Source organism: Triturus cristatus, chromosome 4_2, assembly GCF_964204655.1.
Source record: "Triturus cristatus chromosome 4_2, aTriCri1.1, whole genome shotgun sequence".
Classification (NCBI taxonomy): domain Eukaryota; kingdom Metazoa; phylum Chordata; class Amphibia; order Caudata; family Salamandridae; genus Triturus; species Triturus cristatus.
Genome location: NC_140586.1, coordinates 478,170,981 through 478,191,938, shown reverse-complemented (window position 1 = coordinate 478,191,938; position 20,958 = coordinate 478,170,981). Strand labels below are relative to the sequence as shown.

Here is a 20,958-nt window from a genome sequence, read left to right as displayed (position 1 = left end):
TGTGAGAGAGGAGTTGATGATTTTTGTCCAGAATGGGGCAATTGTGTGGTTGAGTTTTTTTATTACTGTGGATGGGAGGAGGTCCATAGTGTGGGAAGTAGGCTTTAAGCTTGCAATTATATCGAAGACCTTGTTTTCCGACATGAGTTCACAGTCCGACCAACTAGCCTCACTTTTCAGTTGTAGGCGGACCTGGTTGTCCTTGGTATCGAATAACTTCTGCATTTCATTGCAGAACGCTGGGTAATCGTAGAAAACAGGATCGTCCTTCTCAATCAACAATTTATACCAGCTGGCAGCATTTCCACTTAGATATGACATTATGAAGGTGGTTATGGCTTGATCTTCATCAAAAACCGCAGGTTTGCAGAGGAATTGCAATTAGCATTGGTTCAGGAAAATGCCAAATTTCTTTGGGTCCTCAAAGAACCATTCAGGAGGGGCATGTGGTAAATGGGGTTTTTGTATGACGTTGATGGGGACGGTATTGCCTTCACCTTGTGAGGGGGCATGGCTAGCACCAAAAAACCCAGAAACAGTTGACAGACCCACAATCTCTGTATGGGTACTATACACAGGGGAAGCACCTTCCACATGTGGATTGGTGTGGCTCACTGGGTGGATTAGTGTGGATCACTGGTTAGAGGCGGCAGACCCGTGAGCAGAAGTCGGCCCGGGACCACGGTTCGATTCCTGACGTGGCAGTGTCTTGGGCCAAGGTCAGCGGACTTGATAATTCTCTCGGTGCCTACTCTAATCATGGATCCCACTCAGCAACTCTGGGCAATAGCTTGCTTAATCTCCACTTACGGCCCCATCAGCGCCGGGGATGCTTGTCTTCACCTTGGAGATTCCCAGTAGGGATCATCTCACAGGGAAAGCCAGGATGGGTACCCCAGTTGGGCTCAGCGCCGGGATACTCCTGAGTAACTGCGCACTTTACAAATGCAATGTAACATGTGAGGGAGGTGGCAACCTCCAATCCTTGATGTGATCTCGTGCTACTCTCAGGTCTCCCTTTTTTGGAAAGTCCTGCCACTTCCCTGCGCACTGTCCCTAGCTCTTTGCGCAATTCTTGGTTCTCGGCCTGAAAGGCCTGCACCACTATTTGTAATGTGGTCATCGTCTTAAGAATGGTGGCAAACATTTTGTTGGTTTTCATCACTCAGGCTGGACAGTAAACATGGGCTTGACTATCTGTCAGACCTGTCCAATGTGAAACACCACAGACCTGCGGAGTCATCCAGCGGGGATGATGGAAGGCTGCAATTTCTCTGATTCCCCTATCTGCTGTCACAAAGGGAGTGTAGCAAGATCACTGCCCTGTGCCAAATGAGGAAGCAACACAGGTCCAGAGCCCTTCTGAATGACGTGGATCACTAACGATTAGTAGGGAAACCTCAGGTTTGTGTGAAAATAGCCTACATACAAGAAAGGAGGCAAGTTAATATAAGTGTTCACCCACATGCACCGTATCTCAGGAACACCCCCTGGTTCTGGTACTCACATTCCATAGCTTGCAGCACAGTGTAATTAGTCAATCAGGCACACCACTGAGCCCCAAATTGTCGTTGTCCACAGAAGCCTGTGCCAAGGCACACCTCAGGGATATCCCAATGCAGTTGCAAATTTACTATTCACCCCAGGAGAGTGCACAACAAAAGTCGAGGGAGGGATCCCAAGTAACACAGGAGAACGTTCCAAAGAAAAGAACAGAATAAACCCAAGAAGCTTTTGCCACTTATCTGGGTTTCAGATGAGTTCCCAGCTCCTTGTTTCTTCACAGGAGCTGCTGTTGCGGGTTCATAGCTCTGAAAATGCTAGCTCTATGGGAATACGCTCCCTGCACTGCTCATAACGGCCTTCGGCAGACAGGAGGGTTTTTGCTGGGAAGCAGGAGACGATGGTGAACACAGCCCCACTCACGGTTTGGAGACGCAGCTCGCAACACAAGCTGCTGGGAAGAGCAGCACGGCACCACAGCTGCTGCAGGATGATCACGCCCCAAGAAACAGAGTGCACACACACACACACGCTCTGGTCGGGGCACCAGGAAGATTTCAAGTTTACGGGTAGAAGGTGAGACGACACGGAAAAATCCTTCTGAACAGGAGAAGCTCCAGGTAGAAATTGTCACGCACCGGAAGAGCGTTAAGGAGGGGCTTATAACCTGCCCTCCATCAACCGCTAATTACAGGCACCACTTCCTGGGACTGCCTCGGAGGCTTCTGGGGCATGTTGTTCAACATGCTCACTCGTCTGCCAGTCATACCACAATAGCACAAGGAGGAGTTAGCTAGCCTGTGTGTCCTTCGCACATGCATGACCTCACCAGCGGACACCACCATGACACTGTTGTGCACAAGGCCAGATGGGTACCTTTTGCCATGAGGAAGGAGTTGTCTCTAGATTTGGAATCTCTTTGTCAGCAGGGTATCATTGAGCCCATTTACAGCTCTGAATGGTTATCCCTGTGGTTTTGGCCAGGAAAAGGAATGGTGCCCTTAGGATGTGGATTGACTTGAGGGATCTAAATGAGAGGATATGGGTGGACAGACGTCCTCTACCTAACATCACAGAGATGCTGGGTTCATTAAAGGGAGCAAAAGTTTTCACCACTTTGGATATGTCCTCCGCATACCACCAGATCATACTAAAGACAGAAGGTCGACATCTGACATCCTTTGTGACCCATTCCAGTGCTTATAGATTCAAAAGAATGCCTTTTGGTCTTGCATCGGCTTCAGTGGTATTTCAAGGGGTCATGGAGGCAATGCTTTCTGGTGTTCCCATTTGTCAAATGTTTTCAAGACGACATTTTGGTCTATGTCAGGAATGTGGATTGTCATGAAAAGACCTTGGCTATGGTGTTATTTATCTTATCTGAGAGGGGTGTCACATTAAAGGCAGAGAAAGGTACGTTTGCAGTAGATGAGGTGGATTACCTGGGATATAAATTGTCTCCTAGGGGGGTGAAACACAAGGAGGATTTAGTAAAGGCTATAAAGGGTTTCCCAACTCCACAAAACAAGGACCAGCTCTTGTCATTGTTTGGTATGTTGAAATTCTTTGCCAGGTTTATTCCCAAATGCAGTGGTAAAGCACATTACATGAGGATGCTTATGAAGAAAAAACAGCAATTTGTGTGGTCTTCTGACCTACAGCATAAGTACTGCAATGGGGGAACCTGGGGAGGGGACGGGAGGGGTAGTGAAGAGGGAGGGAGGGGAGAGGGAAAAAGGGGAGTATAACAATGAAGAGTGATATATCATCAACATAAACAGTGCAGCAAATCGAACAGCTTGATGTAGGGCACTGGACCCAGTTAAACAGTGGCGTCAGAGTGCAGCTATCATTCCACTGCCAACAGCGAAGGTGGTGGCCGTGAGTCGTGCATGCTTTGGATGGGGGGGAAGGATCACAAGTCTGAGAGAACCTCTTCTCGGAGGAGGAAGTGAGAGGGAGAGAAGGAAAGTGGGGGAGGATGTGGAGGGTCCCCCTGTCAGGTCCGGGTGGGAGGAGCATCATGAATCTCAAACATTGACAATATGCTTAGAGGGGGAGGCAGGGTGCGCTGTGGTTGGAGGGGTGATTCTGTGGGTCAGTATGGGAACAATGTCAGGTGCAGCTGAAGAAACGGCATGGGCGGTGTCCCGGGGGAGAAGATCATTGCGCAGGACTGTGAATGACCAGCCTCTGCTGCAATATGGGCAAGTGGGCGGATGACAACTGGGGAGGAGGTTAGTGCGCGGCCTCCCACAGAAAGGTAGCCTATGTTTGTGCAAACACCTCCACCTGATTCTGCATGCCATAAATAATTTGTTCATGGAACGCTATTTGAATCATCGGCACAGTCCAGTCCTCTTGCGAGAGGGGATTGGGTGATCTCCATTGCCGAAGGCTGCAAAGCTTGGCTGTGGATAGCGCCGTGTGTAGGAGGCAGCGTTATGGGCGAGTGATGTCTGGGGAATCTCTAATTGATGTGCTTTGTTGTCCATTTCTCTATCTTGTATGTCTGTCTCAGGCTCCTCGCATGCAGTAATGTTTGATTATTAATGTGCTGATAAGTTGTGTTGTTATTTTCTCCATCTTGTATGTCTCTCTAATACTCCCCCATGTCTTAGTGTTTGATTAATGATGTGTTGTGTTGTCCTTTTCTCCAGCTTGCAGATCTGCATCAGACTCCTTACATGCCCTAGTGATTGATTAATAATCTGTTGATGTGTTTGTTGTTTTTGTAGGCATTATGTGGCTGCTCTATAAATGTACCAACGTTAGAAGAAAGAAGTATTCCTGTGACGATAAATGAAGTGGTGAAACCAGGAATGAGACGGCGAGTTATAGGCTATGGTCTGCCATTTCCAAAAAATCCAGACCAACGAGGAGACCTGCTCATTGAATTTTCTGTGTCTTTCCCAGACAGTATACCTTCAGCATCAAAAGAAATTCTGAAAAAACACCTTCCAGTCTGATAAAAAAGGTGACTTTATTGTTATATTTGTCCTGCAAAGTGAGGCTACAGAGTATTTGGTGTTGCTTTTCTCATCTCCTTTTCTTTTTAAGTCAAACGTTGTATAATTCAGTAACCTAAGGCTGACAGAGGGTTCTTTGTATCTGCATCTAGGGAAAGTATTTCAGAAGGCAGTTCATAAGCATATTAACATTGGTATTTGTTACAAATTCCCTTTGTAATGCACGGGGGAAAATCAAGAACCAATCTTTTACCAGAGAGCAGAAGTCTCGCATTTATGAGAGTTTAAGCTATTGGCATTGTCAATGACAATGCCTTTTATTTATGTTGTACAACCAAAATATAAATAGAAGGCATTGTCATTTACAATGCCAATAGCTCAAACTCTTGTTAATGCGAGACCTATTACATTGAAAATGCTTGTTATAAGTGGTTAGGTTTTTCTGGAAGATGACAGAGCTGTGTACTTACTTACGCATTCCATTGGCAAGTGCTCCTGGCACTCCTCAATGACAAACAAGGAAGCAGGCCTTCCTCATTCCACCTCTAGCCAGACGCTGAGCTAACAGATTGAAAGAGGGCAGGGACAGAGTTAAGGTGGCACTTCCTCTTTACCAGGCATGAGATCATCTCAAAGAGGTCTCGCTCTATGACCACTTCTGCTCAAAACAACGCCCAACCTCCTTGATGCATGAGAGCTCCACTTGATATTGCTATATGAGCTGGGCCAATAGGGGCATATATATATTACAACTGACTTACTCCTGATGATCCACAACAATACTGCTGCCAAAGCCATAAATGTAACAGTTCAGAATATTTGTACCGTCACAAACGCTCCATAAACACCATCCTCCAAGCGGAAAATGAAGACACGAAAGGATAGATCAGAAAGGTGCCTTAAACTCCAGATGTCATGAATGGACTGACCCCACACGAGGCTCGACACGATCTGCTTGTCATTCAATATGTTGTCAGTCAGCGCCCAAGAACCAGGACTTTGCTCCTGCACACCTTACATTAGTGCAGAACCAACACTTGACTGCACACAAGGCATTCCGAATGATAGGTCAGATAAAAGGGTGCCAACATTGAAAACTAGTGCATAATTACATTAAAAAAACAGCAATAAGTGGTGCTATTATATATTCTCTTGAGCCACTGCATAAAGTGGCAACAGACAGCAATTTTTGGATGCTTCAATTGCCAAGCGACATTTACAGCAGATCAGGCTGCAGTGAAGTCAGAGACCCTGAGAAAGTAGCTCTCGCAATGAGCTAGACATCAGCACTACAATGTGCACATCTTAACACTCTCCTCAACCCCGAGGTGGTTTCCACAGAAGACAAATTGTCTGCAGAGTTGCAGCAGGCCTTACTAGACACAAAATCAACCCTAGCAAAAATGTTCAATCCAACCCCACATTGCAAGTGGCCGTGACCAGACTAGGGCAGTGGGCGTATGGTTGGGCCAGGTCAGCTCAACCTGCTCAGAAAGCAGCAGCAGTGGGCGTATGGTTGGGCCATGTCAGCTCAACCTGCTCAGAAAGCAGCAGTCACCCTTCAACCTACGTGTGAAATACCAGCCACTCCAGCCTTGGTCTATAATCCAAGGCAGTCTAAATAAACTCCCAGGTAGGTCTGTCACTCACAAGATCTGCCTTGATCTTACTTACACAGCAGCACCTCACAGACAGGCTATGTAACCCGAGCTCTAATGGCAACTTAATGTGGTTCACATTTCTTAAAAAAAAATAAAAAACCACCTGTCAGTCAGGGATTATTAACTATCAGCCTTGTTAGTCAAGTTCTGTGCAAACACATAGTTATGATTACATGTCAGCACCTCAAATGCTACCACCCCTTTTTGCTGAGTTCTTTCTACTCCCTACATGCAATATTAGTAATTTGAGGATCTGGTCTGTAACAAAAAGGCATTAGCACACAACAAGTGGAAAATACCATAGCACGTCTAGATTCTTAGATGGTGTTGACCTTCTGACCAGAGACCAGCTTGCTGTCCCCACAGCTCCGCTGGTCAGTCGCTGCCTGGTGTGAGCAGGGTTCAAGAACACTCTCAGCCTGCTCTCTGTCTGCCCCTGGTTCCTGCTTCCGGTATTGTGCCCTTATTGTTGCCTGCCTAGTATTTGTTAATTAATTCTGCCGTCTGCTTGTTCATGCTTTTATGTTTGTTTATTTTTCTGTGCTCGCAGCCCTTGTCCCTTTGCTGCCCCCATGGCCTCTCCCCCTTGCAGTTTCCCGCCTCCCAGCAGCGCTTTCCCTCCCCCTCCCCTATTTAATGGCGGCCGCTGCGCTAATGAGAGAGCAAGACCCCTGACCTTCATGCCAAAGATCCGCTCGCTCTACCCACAGCTCCGCTGGTCTGTCGCTACCTGGTGTGGGCAGGGTTCGAGACCGCTCTTGGCCGCTCTCTACCAGCCCCTGGTTCCTGCTGCCGGTATTGTGCCCTTATTGTTGCCTGCCTAGTATTCGTTAATGAATTTTGCCGTCTGCTTGCTCATTATTTTTCTGCTTTTCATTTTTCTTTGCTTGCAGCCATTTTCCCATCGCCACCCCCACGGCTCCTCCCCCCTTGCTGTCTCTCGCCTCCGAGCTTATTTTTCCATGCTCGCAGCCCTTGTCCCATCACCACGGTCCCTCCCCCCTTTGCTGTTTCCTGCCTCCCAGCTGTGCTTTCCCTCCCCCTTCCCAATTTAATTGCGGCCTGTGCAGCGAGTTCGCCGCCGGCGTGCCAAAGACAAGCATGTCTGTGCCCGTCCGTGACTCGACCGTGACCAGCACCAGGGACACTGGTTCTCAGTCAATCCACTGCTACGACTCAGCCACACACCACACACTCAATCCTGGAAGAAACAACTGCCAGCAGTCCATGCCGAACACAACCCACAGCAAGTTCTCCTGCCTCCACTGTTGCCAGACCTTCGCCCCCACCCCTGCCACCAATACCGCCGATGCCCTGAGATGCATCCGATGCCCTGAGATGCATCCTCCTCAACGTGCATTCCATGCACAGACACGCCGTAGAGATCTGGAACCTCCTGGACACCCTCTCACCCGACGTCGCCTTCTTTAAAGAAACCTGGACCAAAGCCTCCTCCGCCCCCTCAGACGCCTCGAGAAGAAGTGGAGACACAGCAAGGCACCTGAAAACCACACCACTTACAAGAACGCCATGACAGAATACCACCAACGCATCACAACCACCAAAAGAACCTTCATCCACAAAAAAATCCTCACTAACTCCAAGGAACTCTTCAGCGTCATCCAGGAATTCTCCAAGCCCCCTAACGAAGCCATGGACATCACCCCCTCCCAGGACCTCTGCGACAAACTTGGATCCTACTTCTATCTGAAGATCAAAAACCTCTATGACAACTTAAACGACCAAGCACCTGACTCTGCAACAACCCCTCCCTCCGGCAACGCCAGCCAACCCACCATCTCCTCCTGGACACCGGTCATGACCGAAGAGACCGCCTCGATCATGAAAGGCATCCACTCGGGGGCCCCCACAGACCCCTGACCACCACACATCTACCGCAGGTCCGCCACCACCATCGCACCAGAATTACAACGCCACCTTTAAGAACGGCATTTTCCCCGTCGACATGAAATACGCAGAAGTCAGAACCATGCTCAAGAAGCCCTCAGCAGATCCCACGGACCTCAAATACTACTGGCCCATCTCGCTCCTCCCTTTTGTGGCAAAGGTCGCTGAGAAGACCGTCAATGCAGAACTAACAAGGTTCATTGAAGACAACTCCATCCTCGACCCCTCTCAATCCGGATTCCGCATCAACCACAGCACCGAGACTGCCCTACTCGCCGCCACAGATGACATCACGCACCCTCCTCGACCAAGGCCACACCACAGCCCTGATCCTACTCGACCTGTCAGCAGCTTTCGACACCATCTCCCACCGCACACTCGCCGCCAGACTACACGATGCCGGCATACAAGGAACTGCCCTCAACTGGATCCGCTCATTTCTCACCAGCAGAAGCCAAATGATCAGACTGCCGCACATCCTCTCCGGGCTGACAGAAATCAACTGCGGAGTACCCCAGGGATCATCGCTCAGCCCAACCCTCTTCAACCTCTACATGACCCCCTTCGCCACCATTGTCAGACAGCATGGCCTCAGCATAGTATCATACGCCGACGACACCCAGCTCATTCTCTCCCTCACCAAGGACCCCACCACCACCAGACTCAACTTCCTGGTTACTAGCAGAGGGCGGCATCGTAGAAGGGGGCCATGGCTGAGGGTGTCTTGGCAATGGCTGAAGCTGGGCACTAGGAGGGTGTCTGGTCTGGTGCAACAGCAGTCAGCTAGTAAAGAGGGTGCACGTGAAAATGTTTTTACTCACAGAACCCCTGGAAACACATGAATCCCAGCACGATGAGCCTGTGTCCGAAGGTACTAGGGTCTCAGCAACCCAGCATCTTTCTCCGGCTCCCCACATTGCCAATCTTTTTAGGAGTTCTGTCAAGCAGAGGCTCTCAAACCTCTTCTTCCGCCATTCCTGAGGATCAACTGAATGGACAGAACGAGTTTAGTCACATGAATGCAAGAGTACGAATAAGTTTAGCAACAGGAAGCACTTAGGGGAGGTGGCTTCTGCGGTGGATGCCATATAGGACTACCTCGTGTTGATTCATTTTAGAAAACTGAAATAGGCTAACAATCGGCGTCTTCCCAATGAAGCAAAGAAAAAAGAATGATCAATCTGGTATTTTATTTGATCTATGTAGAGTTTATTTTTATGATCAAGAAGAGAATTAATTTTCTGCATAACATTTGATAAATATTACCTGCACATTTCTATCTTGGTTGTCAATAAGATATCTGTGATTACAAGTCTAGGACTAAGTTTTCATTTTCAGTTTTGCTCATTCCATACTAAACGAAAAATGTAAAGGATAATACATTTAACATAGTAAACAGCCTGAATAAGTATGGACGGGTTGTTCCCTGTTAGAAAGGGTTATATGTGAGTCCTCCTACTATGTCTAAGACATGGGAGATTATGCTTCGACAAGAAGATGTTGCAAACTTACGATCCGCAGTTTACTGTCTGATAAAGTCACAGCAATGTATGCCGCCTGCCTAAAGGAAACTCAGAAATAATCCCTAATTCATTATACAAGAGATTTTGAAGCCGGGGAACCATGTTCGAGTCTGGCGGGAGGCTCAAAAAACATCCTGTGATTCTGGGCAAATCACTTACTCTCGCCGTGCCTAAAAATATTTGCAATGCAATAGGTCTCGCATTAAAAAACCATTGTCCCGGCTTCCTCAAAAGAGAAAGCGGGCATGGCACGCTGAACGTAAAGCACGTCGTGCCGGCAGCAAGAGAAGCTCAAGAAAGAAAATAGTGCTTACACGCTTAAGAACACTAACCTGTAACAGCCGAAGTAAAGGGGCCAGTCGCCATGGGAGGTTACAGATGAAGACAAGACGGTAGTTAGGAGGGACTAAGAAGCCTTGTTACGAATCAGACACCAGCATTTAGGAAGGACACTGACACAAGCCAATTAAAAACATGGGCGGAGAGTGGGCGGAGCTTCTTCTCCATACTCCACTACAGCAGTCTCGCTGAGCAGCGCATGCGCGCTGACTCGGGCTCGATTCAAAAAAAGTAGCCTAGGCTAAGCAAAGCCAGGCTAGCAAGTGGATTGTTCTGTGTCATTGGTGAAGTGCGGCTAGTTAAATGTTTCAGGTAGCATTTGACCCATACTGATTCTCTTAGGGCAGGAAGTACTGATATGCACACTGTTCTTTCTGACAAAGTGTAAATGTGTCTGTAATCAATGATGACCAGTAATGTACAACATACAGATTATTTTGCCTTTATTGTATGAGTATTTTCAGATGTATTCTTGGATTTCTGCCGTTCACAGATATTAACACATAGCTGCCCTCTGGTACGGAAATAAACATATGTAAAACAAAGGGTATAGTGTCTTTTATCAAAAGTTCCAGTTATGACTAGCTTTTATTCACTCAGAGAGCCCATGAACAATAAGTGCTGCGAAATAGTGCATCATTTCGGAGATTCCAATTATAGTGGCCAGACTCCAGAAGAGGAGGGAAGGAACTGGATGTGAGAATCCCACCAGGGTTGGCTGCATCCGCCAGCCTCTGATTACGAATATCCTTTTTCTTTAGCTGCTGGTGGTTTGCTGGGTTGAGGATTGTCCATTCAGAGGCGTCTTGTGATACCTCCCTTCAGGAATGGGAGGAGCTTCTGGGCCAGGCTGTGCCTCCCTCAAAATGTGATCCTCCATCACCTCCACTCAGTTTCCAACATGATTGCTTCAACAATTGGCCCACTGGCACTATATGATGGTTCTGAGACATTTCAGGCCAGCAAATTAGTGTGTGAAAACAGGATGGGTTGGCTCCTTGTCAACCCATTGAACATCTTCACACTAGCTGTTTGATCTGACCATGTCCATGCTGAGGAATGTAATGCAGTAACCTGGCTACAGTGTGGATACCAGTGCAATAGCAGCACATTTTATCCAAGCAGAATTAGCCATGGGGTAGACCCAGAGTAGGTACCCGTGCTCACTTGTTACACAAAGATGGTTTGCCACACCTAAATACATTTCTTTTTATAATTTAGAGGCATTTGCTTAAGTATTACCATCTCACCTTTATATTTTTGTACCTTGTATGGGGAGAGATGTGTCAAAGATGCTGACCCTTAGATTTCTGTTCCCAGGGATCAGCTTGCTTATGACTTCCATTGAGTCAAAAACAGATGAGTCAGAAACAGATCTACTTGCTTGCTATCTTCTGAAGGTTGTGTATGACAAACTTATTTCACACAGGAATCTGCTTTTTAGGGCCGTGCGTGACATGTATGTACATTGCTAGTCGTCATCTTGATGCCACAGTTCAGATAAATGTGTTGGAATGCTTCTCTAAGGATATACTCAGTGATCATAAGCTCTCTTGAGCATTTCTATCACTTCCTTAGTAATTGGCATACTCCAACAGAGAATATTTGTTCACAATGCATGTGATTTGCAAAAATGCTTTGCTAAGAGCAATCTCCAAGAGATTATGGCGGTGAGTGTGTGTGTACTTATTGGGAGTGATCTTGTATTTGTTAATCAAAAGTTGTAATTAGCACATTAATATTTTAGCCAAGGAAGGGGGTGCATAGTGATACATGGAACAAATGTGATTGCAAAATCTGTCAACTGAGTCTTTGATCAATTATTGCTTTGAGTTTACATATAATTGTGATCTCTTGACCAAACTCCGGAGACTTCAGTCTCAATATTAGCAAATCCAATAAAACATGGCTTGGCCAAAATGGTATTTATTTTTTGTTAATTAGGAATATCAATGTAACCTCAAAGCAGAAATAGTGAAGTCTGATAGGAAAGGGAAATAAAGGAAGCCATGGACTAAGAAAGCAAGCGTGAAGTTGAGGTCAAAGATGATCTCCCAACAAAAACATTTGTTCCAGATTGGTGGGTGTTCTAGTCTTTATATGCTGCAGGGTATAGTTCTAATGACCAGCAGCAGAGGCCTAGGAGAAAATGAAATTCTTCTTAATCAAGAATCCACACTTAACCCCTTAAGGAAATAGTGTGAAGCCCTTTTCTGTTATTTTGGGACAGTTTGTGCTTCAGCCTTCATGGCTTTTTTGCCTGAAATGAAATACTGGCCACATTTGTGTACCTCTTTTCCCCACATGTTGGGGATTCTAAAAGTGTCTAGTGTTTGTATATTTCTCATCAGGAAATAGAGAAAATAATCCAAATTTAGCAAATTATTATCATTTTTTTTTAAATGTGAGAAATGTGCAGTGCAAGAAAGTCTGTTTTGTTTCTAAAAATGACAGTGACAAAATGATTGTTGGGCTATGATTGCCATCTTCCTAGTAACCAGGAGCAGGCAGAGTTGTAAAAAAAACAATTTTTTTCACCACAGTTCTTGAAATGTTTTCAGTGGTGGTCAATATTTTCTATATCTATGTTCTTTTACATATTTGTAGTTTGTTAGACAAAGAGGTGTGAACCTAGAAAATGATACATATCTGACAAGTAGACACAATTCTGAATTCAGCAAGTAGTTATTGTATAGATTGCTCTAGCTTTTATCAAATTTTTGAACTCAAACATAGTGAAAGTAAGTAGAAAAATAGAAGTATGTGACACTATTGCCATGTGCCATTTTTTGCCCTGATGGCTGATCTACAAAAGCAATATACTGTCATGTCCATTAGACTCTTCTGGTCACACATATAGGGCTTGCTGGATGTCCCAAAACATGAGATACCCAGAGCCATCAACCAAGCTGTGGTCTATAACGATTTTTTATTGTTTTTCGACAATGCATCAATTCATAAGGAAATCTCTAATGACTAAAAAATGGGTATGAAGGAAAGCTATGCATTTTGGAAAGGTACCTATGAATTTGAGTGTAGAAATAGGAGTTATTAGCACCAGTTTGAATTTGGGGTTACTTATAATATCAGGTGATTAAGAATGAGTTTTACAAAATGTGTTGTTTGTCCCACACTGACTCACATTTAGGAGCCACAAAAATGTAGATAAATTCAATAGATAAGAACAAATGTACCTACTTTTCAGCATTCCCACACTTTTGAGAAAATCAGAATCTCTCTTGTGTGGGTGGGCCTTTAGGCTGCAACAAGAAAGACACAAAAATGCTTTGTGAACACATCAAGATTTTTTGTTTCAAAATTAAATCATGTTGGTAATATGGGCAGCTGTGGTGTTTGAGACTGGGTTCAGCCCATACCAAGGGAAACTTACAAAACCTGTGCAGCTCTAACACTAGACATCCAAGCAAGTCTAGGATGATGTGGCTCGTGTTGATACGTCTACATGAAATGTCAAACTTTGGCCAAAATCAGTTTTCCCCTTTCATTTCTGTGAGGGAAAGTTTGGGATTCTCTGTGGAAGCAACAAAAGTCCTCCCACCCAGCTTTCTCACGATTTTCCCCAATAAAAATGGTATTACACTTTTGTGGCTGGGCCTCTCGCCTGCAACAGTAGAGGTTCTAAAATGTTGCAAACATCAACATTTTCCCTTTAAAATGCAAAGATTTTGTGAAGGTGGGTAGCTGCATTGTTTGCACTTGGGGTCAGCTGGAGTCCTGGAAACCTACTAACCCCAGATATTTCTGCAAACTAGACACCTGGGTGAGTTCAGGGTGGCATGGCTTGCATGGATCCAACTAATGTTTTTTACTTAGAATGCACTGCAACATCAAATTCTGACTAAAATCATGGATTTGCCTCACATTCTTGTGAGAGAAAGTTACAGAAACTATGGGGATCGACAAATGTCCTACCGCTAAGTGTTTCTGCATTTTTCTCAGTAAAAACAATACCTGAGTTGTGTCCATAGGCCTATCACATGCAGAAGGAAAGACCCCAAAATGTAACATGGAAGTATAATGTTTTTCCCTTTGAATTTGAGTCATTGTTGAGTGTTGCTGTGGAGTTTCGACTGGTGTCAACCTGTCCTCAGGGAAACAACCAACTCCAGATATTTCTGAAAACTAGGTATGCAGATGAGTATGGAGTGGTGTGGCTTGCTTGTAACCAACTGTTTTTTCTTACACAGAATGCCCTGCAAACATCTAACTTTATCTAAAATTACAGATTGTTTTCATGTTTCTGTGAAGGAAAGTTCCAGAATCTGTCGTCATTGACAAATGGCCTACCACTTAGTGCTTCCGATTTTCTTGCAGAAAAAACATTACCTCATTTGTGTCCTTAGGCCTATCACATGCGAAAGGGAAGACCCCGAAATGTAACATGGAAGTATTAAGATTCTTTCTTTGAATTTGAGTTGCTGTTGTGTGTAGCTGTGGAGTTTGGACTGGTGTCAACCTGTCCTCAGGGAAACAACCGACCCCAGATATTTTTTGAAAACTAGGTATGCAGACCAGTCTGGGGTGGTGTGGCATGCTTGTAACCAACTGTTTTTTCTTAGCCAGAATGCCCTGCAAACATCTAACTTTGGTGAAAATCACAGATTTTCCTCATATTTCTATGAAGGAAAGTTCCAGAATTTGTGGGGATCACCAAACCTCCTACAACCAGTGTTTCCATACTCTTACTAATAAAAATAGCACCTCATTTATGTGGAAGGGTTTATCTCCTGCATCCAGGAAGGCTCCAAAATGAAACATGGAAACATCAGTATTTTACCCCAAAATGTAATCATTCTATGGATTGTGGTAGTTATGGTATTTGGGCCCAGGTTTTGCCAGTAATCAGGGTTATCCCCCATACATTTCTGGAAACTACACACCAGGGCAAGTCTGGGGTTATGTGTCTTGCTTGCATTCCTCAAATTATTCTTGCAAATAATGCCCAACAAACATAAAACCTTGCGTGAAATAATGGATTATTCTCACATTTCTTAGAGGAAAGGTGCTGGACTCTGTGGTGAACTAACAAAAGTCCTACCAGCTAGTGTTTGCAAACATTTTTTATAAAAATGTTACCCCGCTTGCATGGTTGGGTCCCATCTCTTACAACAAAAAGGCTCCAACATGTGGATTGTATTCCTTTCACATTCAGTCATTCTTGTGAAGTGGACAGCTGTGGTAATTGGTCTGGGGTCGGCCAACAGTCAGGGAAACCTACTAACCACAGACATGTTTGTAAACTGTACCCAGAGTGAGTCTGGACTGGTGTGGTTTGCTTGGATTCCATTACTATGTCTTACCCAGATTACTAAATGTCAAACTTTGGCTAAAATCATGGATTTTCCTCACATTTCTATGAGGGAAAGTTCAGGAATCTGTTGCAACCAACAAAGTTCTACCACCCAATGTGGCCACACTTTTCAAGATCAAACTTTATCCCACTTGTGTGGACGGGCCTATTGTCGGATAGGAAAGGCCCCAAGATACAATGTGGTAACATCAAGATTTTATCTTTGAAATTCACTCATTCTGGGGATGAGGGACGCAGTGGTATTTGTGTCTGTAGTTTACTGTCACACAAGAAAAATAGAAACTACAGACATTTCTAAAACTAGATACCCAAGGAGGTCAAGGGAGATGTTCTTGAGTGGATCCCATTATGTTCTTCTACTCATAATACCTTGCAAACATCATAACTATAAAGTAAAACACAAACATTCCTCAGGCCATTAGGGATAGGCCTAGGGTTGGTTGCATTCCACTTCTTTTGAAAATGAAACAGATACCCCATTTTTGTGGGCAGGGTATTGTACCAGACATGAATAGGTGAAAACATGGATCGTGTGAAGTAAATTTAATGTCAATGTGTCTTAACATGTTACAGTTTTGGTCTGCTTATGTCATGTGTTTTAGGCCGACACACGCATGTTGGGTACTCTTTTTCTCTGGAGACAACTGAGAATGCAAGATGATAAGACTTTTTAGATCGGCGGAAAGGGTCCGAGATTTCTGTGACATTGAGAAGTTTGTGTTTTTGTGACCCATACTTTGAGGCATTCTGAGTAAAAAACTTGTGCTGCAATCCACAAAAGCCACACCACCCTTTATTCTCAAAGTATCTAGTTTTCAGAAATGGCAGGCTCTGTAGGGTTCTCAGTGAACTGGTTGACCCTAGGCCCACATGTTGCAGTGACCCCCATGGGAAACAGAGAGGTGACTGGATGTTTTAAGCATAGTTTTGATGTTTGAAAGGAATTCTGGGTAAGAACTATGCAGATTTTTCACATGAGCCTTATTGCCGTGCATTCCATTGGATCTCTAGATTTAAAAACGCTCAGTGTTGGCTGGGCTAACTGAGTGCCAGTTGAAACAGTGCCTCAATACTGGAGAGATCCTCCATGGCTGATGAGAGAAAATTGTGTCTCTAGGCAAATTTTGATCACTATGATAGGAAAACATGCTCCATCTCCATGAATTTTCCAGTTTCCAGTTTTGAAAAATGCCCAGTGTTGGTACGATTTCCTGAGTGGTGGATGACCCAGAGCCTGAACAATGCATCCATCCCCAAAGGTATGTGCGAGGAAATTGGAATTTCTTTGACAGCAGTTTTGACATGTGGACTGCAGAGAGTGGGTAAATGCCCCATTCGGACTGAACCTAGAGCAGACAGTCTGTCTGAGGGGGAAATCTAAATCTCCCAATCTGAACTCCCGGAAGGACAGAAAGACTGTCAAGGGGTCAAGGAGTGTGAGGACAGTCCAATGTCAGATAGTCCAACCCCATTCCCATTCCTTTATTCATACATACCGGTGGTGTTCAGTGGACTTTCTGAGGGGAAAACCCTGAGCAGGAATGCTCTACAAAGCGGTACCACTGAAAAGGGGTAGGTCTCCCCTTCTCAGTGGTACCTCTCAGATTGAAATTGGAGCTAGGGATTGCTGAACTGTGGCCCTAGTACCGAGGAGAAAAATCTGAAAGGTTACTTCAGCATTGAGGACCTCAGCATGCATGGCAGGCTTATTGTCATTCTCAACAAAACACAAAAGCCTCAGGAGCAGCTTGTGGTGAGGACCATAAAAAGGAAGTAAGCCCCCTGGTGTGAACACCGCCCCTAGTGGTTGTGCCATTCATGTTCTCCACTTTATAGCGCTAGTGCAGATGTTATGAATGTTATGTGAAGTGCACTAAATTGGTTAAACTAGGATGGTGATAGTCCATAAAACACCCAAGCAAGGAAATCTTAAAGTCACCACACTGCTGAGTTGATTTTGTAGAATGAATGCAAGTCTTCCTTTGAAAGTAATGATGATTCGTAAAAAGTTTAGATGCAAAAGAATATTGACCCTCGTAGCTCTCTGGCACAAGCAGTAAGGTCATCCTTGGTTAAAAGTGCAGAGAAATGTGTGCAACAACATCACACAAACAATACAGTTAATAAACAACTTAAAAGTTAGATATACTGTAAAGTTAATTAAACATAGAAAAATATGGGTAAAATGAAACTATAATTTGGGAAAACTGAAGTCATGATTCGAATGTATTGCATTTGATAAAACATCCATGGGACACTCATTGTGGCCTACCCTTGATGGAGCATGGTCAGGTCAAAGGTGGTGGCTCATCCCAGTCAAAAAGGTCACCATTCTCACTATTTCCACAGTGGCCTTGAATATGTCGTCCACAGGGGATAACGACAAAATGTAGCTGGAAATGTTGTGTCTTTTCCCAGTAAGCTTGATTCTTGAGCCTTTCTGCAGAGATTTCTAACTTTCAGAAATAGTTAAGTAACTTCTTTCTTTGTACTCTGAAAGTCACAGGTTTAGGTCGCAGAAAACCTCCACACAACTCCTGTTGTAATTGAGAGCAAAATGTATATTTACATCTGATTCCTAAAATTCCTCTGCATAAGTTCCAAATCCCTGGGTCCACGCTGCTGTCGTCCTTTCTCAGACACAGATGAAGAGTTTTACACGGTGACACTAAAGTAATGTTAAGATGTAACAGCTTTCCACTCTCCAGTTTCAGGAGCAGGCAAGAGATCTCCATCTTTGATCTAGACCCATTCATCCTTGTTTGTCCTCACGAAACTGTTGCCTCTACATTTAGATAAAAGTTTGGATTCGAGAGATTCAACTTGCGAGCTGGAAACAAATCTCTCCAATTCTCAAGCATGTACACAATAATCGTTCAGACGAGCACGCAGGAAAGTCTTAAACAAATGAAACGTTGCTAATCTGCAGAATGTGTCAAATGTTTCTCACAAATGTCGTCAAGCTGCACAAACATCCCGTACCTTTCTATCTAATACATTTTATACAACTTTTACTTGCCACAGTGGCTGTACAATACAGGAGTTGTTCAATAATTATGTAATTACTCTTTGGATAAATGTGTTAACACGTTTTATTGTTGACCTTTTCCTTTACACTGCTCGAGCCAGTGGGGCCGATCAAGAATTCCTCATAAAGTCGTAAAGTGCACGAGCATGAATTACACATTATTCAATGGCGTGCAGAAATGTGAGTAGCATCTGTCTGGTATTTAAACACATGTAGCAGTGTCCTTGTCACGCTTATCTGAGCACCGAGCGTGTACCTAATTGCATCATTTGCAAATGATGCAGAAAGTATGAGAAAGTGTCCAACCAATCCAATGTTTGCACTAGAAGCACCGGAAAGATGCTGTGTGGTGTAAATCACATATTATTTAAATACAAGGAATCGGAGGTCAAAATGCAATTGCCCATTTGTCAACATTTTGAGGTAAATGGTATGCTTTAACAATGTTCAACATTGATAAAGTTATACAAAATGAATTTGACTATTATACACGCATACCGGTATACACACATCCATTTAGACTGCACTTGACGCTGACGTCCCCATGTCATGAAACATAGCTTCCGTGTTTGTGTTGCAACACTTGAATGCTTTAGGGGTGGCATAAAGACAGCCACATTCAGATTTGCAAAAAATGGTTATTTAGAGATCTCTATTTAGCCAGGTCCTGCTATCTTAGCTCAATTTATTATGTAACCTGGGTGCACATGTTGAATTAAATTCTCATAAAACAGGACTCTTGTCTAAAGTGAAGGGGAGAATAACTGATTTTGCGGTTGTATATTTTGAGCTTCTGACCCGTTTTACGCCAGTTTTTTAACTGTCAGTTGTGTCAGATATGCGAACTGAACACATGGGCATGGTTTGATTTTCCCAGGGTCACACTTGAAAGTGGTCTTACAACTGCATCCGCCAAAATTCGAATGTCGTTTTCTGTTTCGACAAATTGAGCAATTTGTTGCCTTCCTAACATAAAGAAACATGTTTTGATGTGTTCTGTGCTAGAATATCTAACATACACAGCATCTGCCAACAGTTTTATCCTCAAATCTTTGGGAACACTGCCCTCTTGTGTACACCTTCTAAAATGAATTCAAAAATACCATTAACGTTGATGACAGGCAACTTTATTTCTGCACCAGAACTCGTGTCAACGGCACCAACTAATCACAGAAAAGCGCATTGGGACCCTGCAGTCATTGGTCGCTTTGTTTTTTTTTGTACTTTCAGCCATTGCTTGTTGGAGTGTATATAATATTTTGATCAGCTCATAAAAACATTGCTCAGTTTTACATTTTTGCTGTGATGGTGGTGTGATTTGTAAAACTATTTCGTGCCTGGGGCAGCTTTCAGCAGCGGATGGCAGTACCAGTGAGGGCTGCAGGCTTTCACAAACCAGAGGACAGCTTCTCTGGCCAGTGCTAGTCACTATGGGTATCCTGTCCTGTCACTGGGGCAACCTCGGCGTGCTCTGGCTTCCACTAGCAGAGATGTTGCTAAAATGACGTTGACACAATGGTAGCCATCTTAGATAAGCGATTTCTCCCTCACAGTCTAATGGAGTTCTATTGTAATCTGAGCAGAAGTGTTTCCTGAAGGATGGCTGTTATAGTTGATGGCAGCCACTGCTGGCTGTGCTCAAGGGGCCACACAGATACGCTGCAGCGCTTTCTCAGTAGGACTACGACCGAAGAACACTTCTGTGGTGTCGGGCCTCAGGCCCGCATGACGGCAATGACTGACACCATGTGGTAGGCTACAGTAACTGGCCACGAGCACGTGCGCCCGGGCCTTTTTATTAGCCGGGGCCACGTCACTCGTGACACCCGTGATGGATGGGTGTGGGATGCAGTGTGTCCAGCCCTCAGGGGAGTGGCTGGAAGTCTAGCTTCCTGCGGGACACTAGAACGTGTCTCGCAGGACACTACATTCCTCCCCAACTTTACTGAAGGACAAACAAAGTGTCAGTCCAACCTGTGGGGAAGAAAACAAACGTTTACCTAAATACCACAGGGTCCATCAGCTTCTCGAGTCAGGTGGCAGGGCGACATCAGACGTGGACTGGTGAACTTGGCTTCCAACAGGACCTTCTCGACGGGCACCCGTAATTTAACCTGAGGGACTCAGGACACGGCCGCTGGCTTGGAGACGCCCGCTGCATACCGTCCGTTTACTGACAATGTCATGTCTTAGTGTCTTGCCTGGCTTCCTCTTGACTGACGTCGGTGATAGTCTGTGGTGGGTTCTAACTGTTCTTTTTAGTGTGCTGCGTCGTGACCATGGATGGAGTCTCACATGATGATTCACAAATGTGTTGCTGGACCGACTGTCCCTGTTGAACCGCTTGGCCATGACCGGTACCCTGATGGTGGGGCAATGTCTCTCCTCACTCTCCCGCCTGGGGAGGCCCGTCGTCGGGGTCGCTGCGGGACTGTAGGAAGGTTGCACTGGAGCCGCTGCTTGCGTGCCATCTGGTGGCAGCTGCAGAACCGCCGAGGAGCCGTTGCTTGGTCACACGCACAACACTCACGGGTGGATGGGTCTTGGTCAAGACTGGCACTCGCTGCCGCGGTTCCGGTGTAGGCCAGGTTCACAGGTGGCTTCTGATTTCGTTTAGTCGGCTTGTGTGGCAACGGTTTCAGACCCCAGTCCATGGGTACTCGGGGAGTGGTGTTTGACGCAGGTGTCGATGGCT

The 20,958-nt window shown here is 45.0% G+C and overlaps 1 protein-coding gene across 1 annotated transcript in view; it reads left to right on the top strand.

The window, feature by feature from the left end:
- DNAJB4 (DnaJ heat shock protein family (Hsp40) member B4) overlaps positions 1-20,958 on the top strand; it is a 213,290-nt gene that overhangs the window by 177,792 nt on the left and 14,540 nt on the right. The window contains exon 3 of the mRNA XM_085601976.1: positions 4,242-4,480. Coding sequence (XP_085458102.1) covers positions 4,242-4,472 — 231 coding nt within the window. The 3' untranslated portion in view covers positions 4,473-4,480. The remainder of the gene's footprint in view (positions 1-4,241; positions 4,481-20,958) is intronic.